Raw genomic sequence first — 12,670 nt, 5'->3', positions numbered from 1 at the left:
AAGAATGAACGAAAAAGGAAAAACACACTCCTACTTAGATTAAAAAGGCTACTATGTTTTTATATGACAAAAATATAATAATAAGTGAAGATTAACAACGGAAACTCATATGCTTCGTATGTCCCCACCAGCGAAATGAAATGAACTTCGCGGCACGTAGAACATAGGAATGCAGCTAGATTTTGAACTACTTTAATAAAAGGAACTAAAGCCTTCTTTTAAAATCACTGCATCTTTCAGTCGAGATAGATCTCTAAAATGAAAGGGAGGTAATTATCTGAAAATCAAGGTGATTTTTAAATTAGTTGACCCCTCCACCACTCTCCACCAATTACACAAAAACTTAACACACGAAAGCAAATTTTCGTCGAGGAAGACATAATTCAGAGCGCAAGTAACATTTAAGAATTTAGTACCTTGTGTCATTGATAATGATATTGTGACAGTTCTAGAGATAATTTTAAGTGAGCACATCTGCAGGCAACACCTATAGGCAATTTCAAGATTTGGCAACTCTGCCTTGGCTGTGGATCCTCTGGATCAAGGGCGCGATTAAGTCGAAAGAAGGAAAATGGCGAAGAAGTCGTACGATTTGTTATTTAAGCTGCTACTCATCGGCGATTCTGGAGTTGGAAAAACTTGTATTTTATTTAGGTTTTGCGAAGAAGCTTTTTCATCAACATTTATATCAACTATAGGTAAGTTTTAAGTAGGGCCTTCACTTGTATTTTACCTTTGTTATTCATTTATTGGGCGGTTTCTTTGTAAAGAAAGTATTGTCGTCATATTTTTTGCTCCTGTGGACTTTTTATACGTATGAGTTGACATTTTGTCTGTTGAACCATCCCATTCCTTATGGTGAAATATATCGTGCGTGATTCCATGATAGAATTTTGTTAAACTAGGGGTCATGCAGCAGTTATTTATAGATTTGTATAACAACATAGAAATTTTGTACTTCATAGTTCACCTTATGGTAAGACCTCGTTGACCTCAATGTGTGTATATTTTCGTGGCCTATATTTAAAATTGTATCGTGGACCTGGGTCTGCTTTGTTTAATTTGCGATTTATTTTCGGGTTTTTTTAATTATGGCGTTGTATTGGGGAATAATTTGTATTGTATGAATATTTTAGGATTAAATGCTCAATAACGATAATATAAGTCAAATTTACATTGTTCCTATTTCAGTAAAATGAGAAAAATATTTATCAAGTTGGCTCATGTGCTGGTGAACTGGCTGGTTTGCTCAATTAACCATGGTGAATTACAGCTAATTCTGCATTGTGCTCATTATACACTTTTATAGAGCAGGCCTTTTTCGAGTGTCTTACTAGGGTGACGTCATCGCAGAAACACCATGCGATTATAAACCCATAACTTGTATTTGTTGGGGAGTACAATCCTTCGAACCGGGATATTTTAATGAAGTCGATTTCTTTTTCATTCTGGCGGCTGTTATAAATTGACGTTGTATACGGATATGTTATAATTTTCCCGATATTTCTTGTTCACACCCATCATATTATGTTCTCGTCAGTGGTGACTAAGGTCTAATTGTTTTCTCGTGAAAGAAGTAGTCATCGCACATATGAGCCATCGTGTTTGTGTTAGATATACTTCTTATCTTAGTGTTATCGAATTTGGGAGCGTTCCTTACTTCCGCGGCGGAGAATACAGTATTTTCGGAATAGTCGACAGTAGACGCTATGGGTTGTGCCACAGGAATTTCGTAATAATTACAAAAAAATAATAACAATAACACTACACTAACCCGCTGCTATACTAACACTACACTAACACTACACCAACAAAATGGAAAAGTATGAAGAACTTAAAAATGAAATTAAGAGATAGTGGAAATCAGACAAAGTTCACATTATACCTATCATTATCTCTGCCACAGGAGCAGTACATCCATCAAGGTCTTCAAACTATTGGACTGCCGAAAAACTTGTTTATCACAATACAAAAACCAGTAATTTTAAATACTTACCGGATTGTCAGAAAATTTTTCAACACAGAGTAAAAAGACGAGAGTATTTGGTGATACCCGTACCTCATTATGTTATTATCCGTATCCCGTATCGCATATTATTATTATTATATTTTCACAGCAAAAATGATGTGAAAATATAATAATAATAATAATAATTAGGGATTCCACATGGCATGGAATCCCTAATCACTTTCATCTCCTGCCTCAATTCATTTTCATCCGTAAATTTTACTTCATATTCTTCCTCCACTCGTGTCACATTCCTTGATGTGGACATTTTTCTCACAAATAACAACTTTCACACCTCTGTACACATTAAGAACACCAACAAACAACAATATCTACACTACAATAGCTGTCATCCGACACATACAAAACGCTCCCTCCCTTTACTCTTTCCATCCGTGGTCACAGAATATGTAATAATCCAGACTCCCTTAATAGATTTCTGTCCAATTTACACCATGCTCTCCGGAAAAGGGGTTACCCGGAATCCCTCCTCCGGAATAAGATCCGTAAAAAACCATATGTCCCGAAACAATTAGGCGGGGACAATTCGTCGCATTTTCTTTCCCTGTGCACGACCTTTTTTCCGGGCGTGGACGTACTACGTAGGACCCTAAAAGACCTTTTCCCCATCCTCTCAGACAACACAACCACTTCCAGATTTTTCCCGCGATGCCCTTCCCTCGTCTTCAAAAGACCACCAAATCTGGCCAGCATTTTAAAAATAACAAAACCGCTATCCAAACAAATTACCTCTATTAAACCCCAGCCCTCGCCCTGCAACCGTGCAAGATGCAAAACTTGTCACATCCTCATCACCGAACCCCATCCCGATCAATTCCTTGCCTTCCCTCTCCCCTCAGTGTCGGACATTTCCTGCACAACAAAAAACATTGTATATATACTGTTGTGCCAGAAATGCCCGGCTTTTTATATCGGCTTATCCACCACTCCCCTGTGCATACGTATGAACGGGCATCGCTCTTCGTGCAATAGCGTTTCTTCTGTTTCTGCCTCCCTTCCAGTCGCCGTTCAAGCTTCCTCCCACAAAGCTCTGTTTGACCAGTGCTATAAAGTGGGAATATTGGCCTCCCTCCCCCCGTCTACCACCCCCCTAGAGCTGAAGGACTTGGAGCAGGCATGCATATGGGCTTTCCGTGCGTTCTCTGGACCAGGAATCAACCGCGCCCATTAGAAAGAACACAACCAATCCCCGTCCACCGTTTTTCCTCCCTCCATCTTTGCCCTCTGCCTTGCACCCTTCCTTATGCCCTTTCCTCACTTTCCCTCCTCTTCTCACTTGAGAAAGATGGGCTGCGTCCCATCGAAAATTTGTAAAAACAACCTTTCCCCGTAAGTTCCTCACTTTTATTTTATTTTTCGTTTTTCTGTCAATTTCTAAGTTTTTTTTTGTGTGCCCACAAATTGAATTGCCTCTGTAAGCAAGACAGTTATTCACACAAATAAGATATAGTTTATCGGCAAAGTTGAGGGTCTACCAGAACTTTCAGTGAGAATATTAAAATCAGCTGATACGAGAACAATAATAAGAGGTGGCACAACAGCACTTTCCACACGATCCACTAGTGTCAGATTCACTTTTTCACAGCTATTCCATCCATCCTTAAATTCACCAATTCACCTTCCTCCGCTTTTTCCACATCTGCAACACATTTACGAAGAACTTCAAACATTTAGTTTTCAATGATTACTTCGCATAGCATACACCTTGCGTAGGACAAACGAACTGGTATAGGTAACATTTTAATATTTATTCCCAATAAATCATTATAATTACTATGAAATAATGACCTAACCCACTTGTATGTAGCCATAGTGAAATCTATCCAAACCAACGACATAAACAAATAGCTGAATTCCTGAAGGAGATTTTCAAAGCGTATCATATGTAACCAAGGTTTTAATAAAATGTTTAATTTTTAATAAAGCCATTACTGATATTTGCAAGTCTATATTCTGTAGAATACAAACAAAAATAAAATCTCCTCTCCCTCATTGGTTGCGATTACCGTTCAGAAAGTTTTTCATACGGGAAGAGGCGGAGATTCCAAATGGCTCGCGCGAGAAATGGTACGCTGCTATTTCGAAGACCTCCTTCGGCCTAATACGGGTCCGGTGTAATAATGACCCGCGCAATAGCAACCGCTATTTATTCCAACCCCTTGTCCACAATATCAGCTTATGAATATTTTACTAGAAATAATTTAAAATGTGCCATACCACTTTAATACAAATCCTATAGTCATAATATTTTAATTTTTTGGTAAGAGTTCTTTGTCCCAGTTTAAAAAAAATTTCGTATGTTCATCCTTGAACAAAATTTCCTCCCATACCAACGTAAAATATCAGGCTAACTGCTAATCAGATGATTAAAGAAAATAAAGTTAGAAAGGTCGTGTGATATTAAATAGAACAAAAAATTACGAATTTCTCTCTCTCTCTTATTTCATAAGGTTAATTTCTACAATATTTAAGTCACATTTCTGCAAGTTAATTCGTCAACCATTGAATTCAAGTAAAATAAAGTTTTAATTTTGGTAAAGCAACAGATTGTATCATGTCGACAATGGACGTCCTTTGTCAGAATCAGAATTATACACTGAAAAAAACACTTTTGGAAATTACTACCTTATCATACGAAGGAAACTTTCCGACCTCAGCCAGTTTTAATAGGTGATTATTAAGACATGTTTCCCTGAGCTCTGTGCCTCATGCATGCATTGGTAATCTCGGACCATGTAAAACTCCTATCCTCTCGTGTAGAAACTAGCTCCCTGTGACGTCACGTGGAGTGGAATCGCATGGGCGCCAATCTGGCCTTTTTCAAATGAGGTTAAAATTGACCATTGCCATTCGTCTAAACTGGGATTTCTGAAACCAAATAATTTGTATGTTATGAAAACCCTAATGGTGGGTAACGAATAGCAATCAATGCATTTCGTTTTCTTTGATGAAGGACCTACCCTATTGATAACATCGCCAAAGCAGTGAAATTCGGAAAAAGGTAGACAAAAATAATTTTTTTTACTTTTTTCAAACCCGCTTTGACTATGCAAGTTATGTAGTAATATGTCTGGAGCACCACACTTCATATTCACTTTTTTATGAAAAAATTTGTTGACTTAGGTATATTGCGTCGATGTTACGCTTTTTTTTTATTGAAACATGCTTTTTCCGTTTATTCGAAAATTACGTATTTTAGATATATTTGCCATTCGTTTAAACTGGGATTTCTAAAACCAAATAATTTGTATATTATGATAACCCTAATGGTCGGTAACGAATAGCAATGAATGCATTTCGTTTTCTTTGATGAAGGAACTTACCCTATTGACTTTTACCGTTTTCTAAGCGCATTCACCTCAATTCGCACTTGCTGCCCTGTGTAATGGTGCCCCAGTGCAGCAAGTACAGATGCTTGCTTCCCTAGTGCTTCTTTTATTTTAGCCTTGCCATCCCTTTTGGCTCTCAGCTCTGACATCACGGCCAGCACAGCACCTCGCTACCAAGCTGCATTGGCTGCAGTAAAAATTAATGGCTTTAGTTCATATAGAGAAAGATGAAAGAATAGGTAAAAGTTAGTTTTGGTTCTCATATATTTTTCATCAGCTGGGAGTACTAACCCTCTCTCATATTTAAAGCTGGCACCGGAGCTTGGCCTCATGACCGGCGAATCAACGCTAGGTCTCTGGCATAATCAGGATATAGAAAAAAATTCTCTTCACTTAAGTAAATGATATGGCTTCTTCATGATAGTTAGTTCCAATGTATGTGTCCTTTGTTATAAGTTTAATGCCTTTCCTGACTTCAACCCCATATTTTGCTATATTTTTTAAATGATATATTATTTATTTAAATGCGTCGGTGCAGACTTCATCAAATTACAGGATCATCCTTTCAGTAATTGCTCCCTTGATAAATATTGTTTCAGATGTAAATTGATGAGCGTATTTAATACTGGTGGAGAATGCTCGTTACGATAAATGAAGAAAATGTTATTCGTGTTATTCATGATATTTTGTGATGCTGAGGTAGCAGACATGTTGCCCCAGCTGGAAATTTTTCCTACCGGTTTTGGTAGGCTATATGCTTTTTGAAACATCCTACTGGGTTCAGTAGGCAATCGAACATCTGTAACCAACAGGGTTCAGTAGGCAACTGAACATCATCTGTAGTCAACCAATCACCTTCAGTTGCTAACCAGGTTTTGAAACCTATTATGAATTTTTAACAGAGTCAAATAGTTAATTGAATATCTCATAAGACCAACCAGGAGCTCTTAACCTCTGTGTCACGAAACGTTATTAACTGTATCAAAACATTAACTATCATTTCATCTAATGTGAAAAATAAATCACTTACTAACATTTCAAGAGGGAGATTGAAAATATATATTTCACTCTCTCAATGGAAAGAATTTGACTGGAAATGCTGAGGACAGCACCTAATTATATGCACATAATTTACATACGGTTTCATATTCAAATGGGAAATTCACTAGAAATTAAGTAATGAACCCAATCAAGGGAATATAAAGATCAATTTCATTGAAAAAGTCATTAGAAACTGGCATGGACAGTGTTCATGAACGTTGAGTTCTTCGTAGCACTGTCTGTCCTTGTCCATTGTTCCATCAACCATTTACCTGCAGCGGCTCAACTCTCTTGATGGAAGCATATGAAAACAATATATACGGAAAAGTATATACGGAAAATGATGATGAAAACAATATGGAAAATTAAATCCTATAGAGTAAAACGGTATTTCAGAAAACATAGGATGACTTATTAAAGTCTTTTACTGAAGAGGCGACGAAACTATTTGATATGTTTCCATCAAATGAGTTGAAGTACTCTGGTTTACATAACTACTAAAATAGACGCTTATTTTCCAAACGGCACATGTCTCGACAGAAACTTCAGTGATATCTTCTTACATGAAAATATGGTCAATAAGATATAAAGGCATAAAAGGGCATAAACTCATTCTAGTGACTACCCTTGACAACTTCAGGCATGGTTTATACGTTCTTGACTGAAAAACATCTCTTTTTCGCGTCATTTATCGCATGCATAGCGTAAAAATGAGACTGTGTGTTTCGGGTTGCCTACCCACAAAACTGCTTTCGGGGACACGATAAAAGATCATTTTCTCGATAATTAGAAGGAATAGAGCTATCGCGTTTGGTCTAAAATATCAAGGAAAGACCAATGTCATACACCATTGGAAAAAATGAGTGCTAGATGAAACCAAATTTAAATTATTTGCATTTTTAACGTTTTCTGTTAAAAATTTCGAAATTTCGAGACAAAATGGCGAACAGAAGATATTAACCGATTTTGAAAAAAAATCATATCTGTAATACCCACCCGAGTACGCAACTTTTTCCAGGTATCACGATTCGCTCCTAAAAAAAGAGGCAAAACGAGGCACCCTAGTGGGGAATCATAAATTGAATGCTGTCGATTTTATATCAATATTGTAATTCGGATGTGTATGCATATAATACTCTGTTGAAATGACGAGATCTCTGATGGGCCTTTTTTTGTTTATGAATTCAAATGTTGTTACTATGGTATATGGAAATGACTTTAATAGAGTGGTTTCCTATTATTTTTTTACTGCCTAAATCGAAATATTATTACTCCTGGAGTACGTTATATTTCCCTGAGCTCTGTGTCTCATGCATGCATTGGTTATCTCAGACGATGTGAAACTCCTATCTACTCGTATAGAAAATAGGTCCCTCTGACGTCACGTGGAGTGGAATCGCATGGGCGCCAATCTGGCCTTTTTCAAATGAGGATAAAATTGACCGTTGCCATTTGTCTAAACTGGGATTTCTAAAACCAAATAATTTGTATATTATGAATACCTAATGGTGGGTAACGAATCACAATCAATGCCTTTCGTTTTCTTTGATGAAGGAAACAACCCTATTATGAGGATAGCATTTATTCCATTTTGGAAGAGAATTTTGTCTGAAATGTCTTTAAATTACTCGTTAGGCCTTTCCCCTCATTATAATGGGGATCAAAGGTATGCTGCAATTTTTTGGATACATTTGAAATATTGCTTCGGGCTTTTTCTCAAAATCAGGGAAATAGCTCTCATAATGATCATTACTTAAATTTCTATGTGGTGCAAAACTTATTTGGCTGGTGTTCTTGCAGGAGTGGACTTCAAAATTAAAACAGTCGAACTTCGTGGGAAGAAAATTAAATTGCAAATATGGTAAATAATTTATTGGCTCTTAGTATTGAGTTGTCATCTGCATGTTTACTGTGATTTAGCTTTTATTATCATAAAGCTTTGTTTTCTCGCCATTATAGAATGAATGATAAAATAAGTGTTTTCTGTTATAATGCAGGTAAGGCACTGAAATAGAAAACTCAGTAATATATAGTTTTTGAAATAGTGCCAATTATATATCCCTTTCACAAGACTTGATGAACATTGGAGAAAGGCATTTTCCATTTATGTATTTTTTTCATTTGTTTGATAGTTACTTTGTGTATACACTGTTGTTTATATCTTCATTTTCATTGTAGGTCCACAGCTGGCCAGGAGAGGTTTCATACAATCACACCGGCATACTACAGAGGAGCAATGGGGATAATGCTTGTTTACGATATTACAAATGAAAAAAGTTTTGAAGATATTGGGAATTGGATAAGGAATGTAGATGAGGTGAAGTACATTTTTAATATTATTAAAATATGACATTGCAATATTTCCACTGATAATGAGTTTTGTTATTACACAACGTGTTTCGTCGTTACAAACAAAATTATCATGTGTGATGTTTGTAACGACGAAACGTGTTGTGTAGTAATAAAACTCAGTGGAAATATTGCAATGCCTTATTTTAATAATATTAAGAACTTCCATCATATCGTGCCCAACATCATAGAAGATACATTTTTAATTTCTGCTTGCATTGTTGCATGTTTTTTTTTTTTAAGTATTTCATGGAAAAATGTGTTATTAGTGAACATGTGATTTAAAGTAATGGTGCAGTAAAATCTCCTCATGTGAATCCGATGATGCCAAGAAAATAGCAATTTCACCATAATAAGGAGGCGCTTAGAGGGTTGCGTTGTCACAGTGGACAATATAATTGTCGGTCAAAAAAATAATTTGTCTCATGAGATGTCGTTTTTCTCATTGAAGCCCAGGTGCATACTTCATTAAAATTAGGGGGTTTTACAATTATAGAGATTCGTCATGGAAGGTTTTTCTCCATACATTGGGGAAGGGATGGGCCTGGGACATGGACACTGGTTTACTTTTTCGTAGGTTTTCACAAAATTTTTCTGTGCGAAGGTTTGTCATGAAGGGATTTTTAATCCATTTTTGGACGTTTACAATAAGGGGTGAACCTAAATTGTACCTTCTCAACTCATTATGGCTTTATTAATGATTACATTTAATATACAAACACCAAATTTCCTAATGAATTTTCTCCTCACTCCCCCTTCTTCTATTTAGTCAGCCAGTGGTCTGCGATGTATTATCCCTATGAGCTTGATTGAAATATGAAATGACCAATGTTTCCTCTCCTATGCTGGAGACCTCATCATCAAGGCAAATGATCCATTGATGGTGGATCCCACCCCACCATAGATCATTTGCCCTGATGCAGCATATGAAAGAAAACGTTGGTCAGTTTAGAGTCTTGATGCTTGTAACCACCAAAATCCATCAATATTGACTGAAAAACTATTATCTACAAAACTTTAATTGTCAATGAAGCCCCTTCGTATTTTTCATAATTATTTTTCTCATTTGCTGTATTAGTTTTATAATATTCTTGAGAAATACTCATGTATAGGATTTGTGTCTTCATCTAGCATGTTAATGCGGGTGTTCAGAAGATGATTCTGGGGAACAAGATGGACATGGCTGATGAGAGAGTGGTTAGCACAGAAAGGGCATTAGCAGTGAGTGTCCTAGATTGTACCTATATAGTGTAAGAAATTGAATATACATACTTGCGAGTTAAGTAGTTTTCCCTCTAAAAATATTATTTGTTTCCTATACTATATGATTTATGCTTCAGCATTTTAAATTTTTTAATGAAAAGTCCCCTTATCGTAAACAAAGATATTTATTCTGAGGCATGGAGGTTTTTTTTGAGAAAGTGTGCCTTTTAATGCAGCCAAAATTTTGTTATTTCATTAAATCTTATGGAAGTTAACATGCAGTAGTAAATTTTGGTAGTGAAATTTCTATGATAATGAAGGGACTAAAATAAATCAAGCCTCAAAACTTCATGCCTTATTATAGGAAAACTCTAAGCAAGTAATGAAATTGATGTTTTTTCTTAAACATACATAATTCATTTTTGAGTTCGCAGTATGAATAGTTGGTGGACTTATTCACAATCGATTGAAAACTTATTAGCTTCAATCTTTCATGGAAGTATGTAAGTTTGACATTTTTCTGCTCTCAGTTCTAGTAGAGTAGTGTAGTCTTTCCAGGAATATTAGAACTTGTATGCTCATGTATGTATACAGTGGTGTAATTTCATTAAAAGCTACATCTTCATATTGATCATAATTCACATCTTCATTCAATTCACATCATCATTAAACTGTTTGCAGCGAGAGAATTCCATGAGGTAATAATTATTTCAGCTAGTCATGTTCTAATAAATTATTAGCTTGCATGTGGTGAATGTTGTGAACAAATTCTTCTTTTCATTTATAAGTGGCTAGCAACCTTGTGATGGCTCTTATCATCTTCTGATATTTAAGTCTGCATCTGTTTCACTTTACAGCTGAAACGATGTAGACTTCATTAGCCTTGCACAATATTCAGTATAATAAGAGTGATTGATAAAATAATACATTGCCATTTTTATTGTTACTGGAATAGTTTGCACGACAGTATGGGATTCCTTTCATGGAGACATCAGCCAAGGAGAACTTGAACATCAGTGAAGCATTTAAGGAGTTGGTTGAGGCAATATTAGACAAGACACCAGGGAGGAATGCACAGGAGGCTCCAGACCGTGTTCTAGTTGGCAGCAAGGTTGACCGTAGAGGGTCAATGACTGCAAGGTGTTGTTAGGAACTGCTTTCGTTGCGTGTGGCACCACTGGAGACTCAGTTGTCGGAGGGTGGAATTAGTGGTGCTGAGGAAGCGCACAATAGGAGTTCACCCTATCCTCATGTTCGTCCATCATCTCAAAGGTTGATGTGTGTTTGTTTGTCCTGCAAAATAAGTGCTGTGAGATGATTGCTGCATTGGAATTGTGGTCAGTGAACCTCTTAGATTCATATTTGGAAAATTTGACTTACGTTGAGTGCTACACCTACGTTACAAAACCTTTACAGTGCACGGTGTTGTCCCAACTGCCGAGGCAATACCGTACACCAGTTGGGGCAATACCACTCTGTACCGTATTGCCCCTAACTGGTGATGATGAACAGTATTGTAATGACTGTGGGGGAAAAACAAAGATGGGGTTTGTCATTTAAAGTTTTATTCTATCATCGAAATAAGTAAAACATTGCATATCACCTTACATTAAAATTAAAGTAATACCCCCAACCCCCTATCTTATTATTAATTGTAATAAAAGTGAGCTAACATAAAACTAAAATAAAATAAAAATCCTTTTCTATTTGCGATTAAATGTTTTGTTGTTGCGTCAAAATATGAAAATCCATAATTAATACAGACAAACTGATGACATGACTGATGAAGGTCGTTTTGATTATTGAGGTGTCCCGAATATCGAGTGTTCCGACTAACGAGGTTCACCTGTACTTTGGAGGATTGGCAACTCACACCTTGAAAGGTCCTTCATAATTCACCTAAGCACTTTAATGTACAAATTTCTGAGAAAAGTGGTAATATTATATGGGGTATTATCGTTCAACACAGGGCTATACCGTACACCTTGCGCCTTGACAGATATTGTCTCATGCAAGGTGTACGGAATTGCCCCAAAATGACATGACTCAGTATTATCAACCCTAACCTAAAATAAGAACAATACATGAATTGTTTTTGGTATTAATATAAATAGCCAATGATATGGGCTACTCAAAACCACTAGTTAGAATATTGTCACTAATAGCATGATTCCCTTACCTCAGTTTGAGTTAGTCTTTAAAATTATAAGGAAAGTTGACAAAACAGAAAAAAATTTGTTACACACATATGTGTAAAGGTAGAAGCTCCCAGATTACCTTTATCAGTTTCGCTTTCCTTCCGCAATGCAGCAGTATATCCCAGTGGTCCCATATCACTACATACTTCAGCAGATCTAAAATTATGCACGGTATTGCCCTGCCGTATGGTATTACCCCGGTCTCCCCTAAATTATTGCAATTAGCAAAGCATCAATCCCGTGATTTTCGCTCCACATTCCAGTTGTTACTAATCAAGCAATCAAATAAATCCCTAAAGCTGCATTATAATGTTTTGCTAGAAGGATTTGTATTGTACATATGCATGAAATCAGTTATAGTATTCTATAAGAAAAAAGTCAATTTAGAAACTTAGGCTTTCGCAGCAAGATTTACGTGAATCAAAGGCTTTTGGGAGCAACTGAACATTACACTTTGTCAAGAAAGCTTTTGCGGCCATTGCAGGGTGAATCATTAGGCAATGAATAAAAATTGTTAGGGG

The 12,670-nt window shown here is 36.4% G+C and overlaps 1 protein-coding gene across 1 annotated transcript; it reads left to right on the top strand.

Moving 5' to 3' along the window:
* Window positions 1-515: 515 nt before the first annotated feature.
* On the top strand, window positions 516-11,669 carry LOC124163998 (ras-related protein Rab-10-like). The gene is made up of 5 exons (XM_046541142.1): window positions 516-698; window positions 8,200-8,260; window positions 8,578-8,716; window positions 9,880-9,969; window positions 10,907-11,669. The coding sequence occupies exons 1-5, from the start codon at window positions 572-574 to the stop codon at window positions 11,099-11,101; spliced, it is 612 nt and encodes a 203-aa protein (XP_046397098.1). The 5' UTR covers window positions 516-571; the 3' UTR covers window positions 11,102-11,669.
* The last annotated feature ends 1,001 nt before the right edge of the window (window positions 11,670-12,670 follow it).

This window comes from Ischnura elegans, chromosome 8 (assembly GCF_921293095.1).
Source record: "Ischnura elegans chromosome 8, ioIscEleg1.1, whole genome shotgun sequence".
Classification (NCBI taxonomy): Eukaryota; Metazoa; Arthropoda; class Insecta; order Odonata; family Coenagrionidae; genus Ischnura; species Ischnura elegans.
This window is presented reverse-complemented; position numbering and strand designations above follow the sequence as displayed.

Bases quoted from the DNA above. Each gene is read 5' to 3' on its own strand.
- LOC124163998 (XM_046541142.1), top strand. From the start codon at position 572: ATGGCGAAGAAGTCGTACGATTTGTTATTTAAGCTGCTACTCATCGGC. The intron at 8,261-8,577 runs GTAAATAATTTA...TTTTCATTGTAG, and splicing joins AAAATTAAATTGCAAATATG to GTCCACAGCTGGCCAGGAGA. The intron at 9,970-10,906 runs GTGAGTGTCCTA...TTACTGGAATAG, and splicing joins GCACAGAAAGGGCATTAGCA to TTTGCACGACAGTATGGGAT.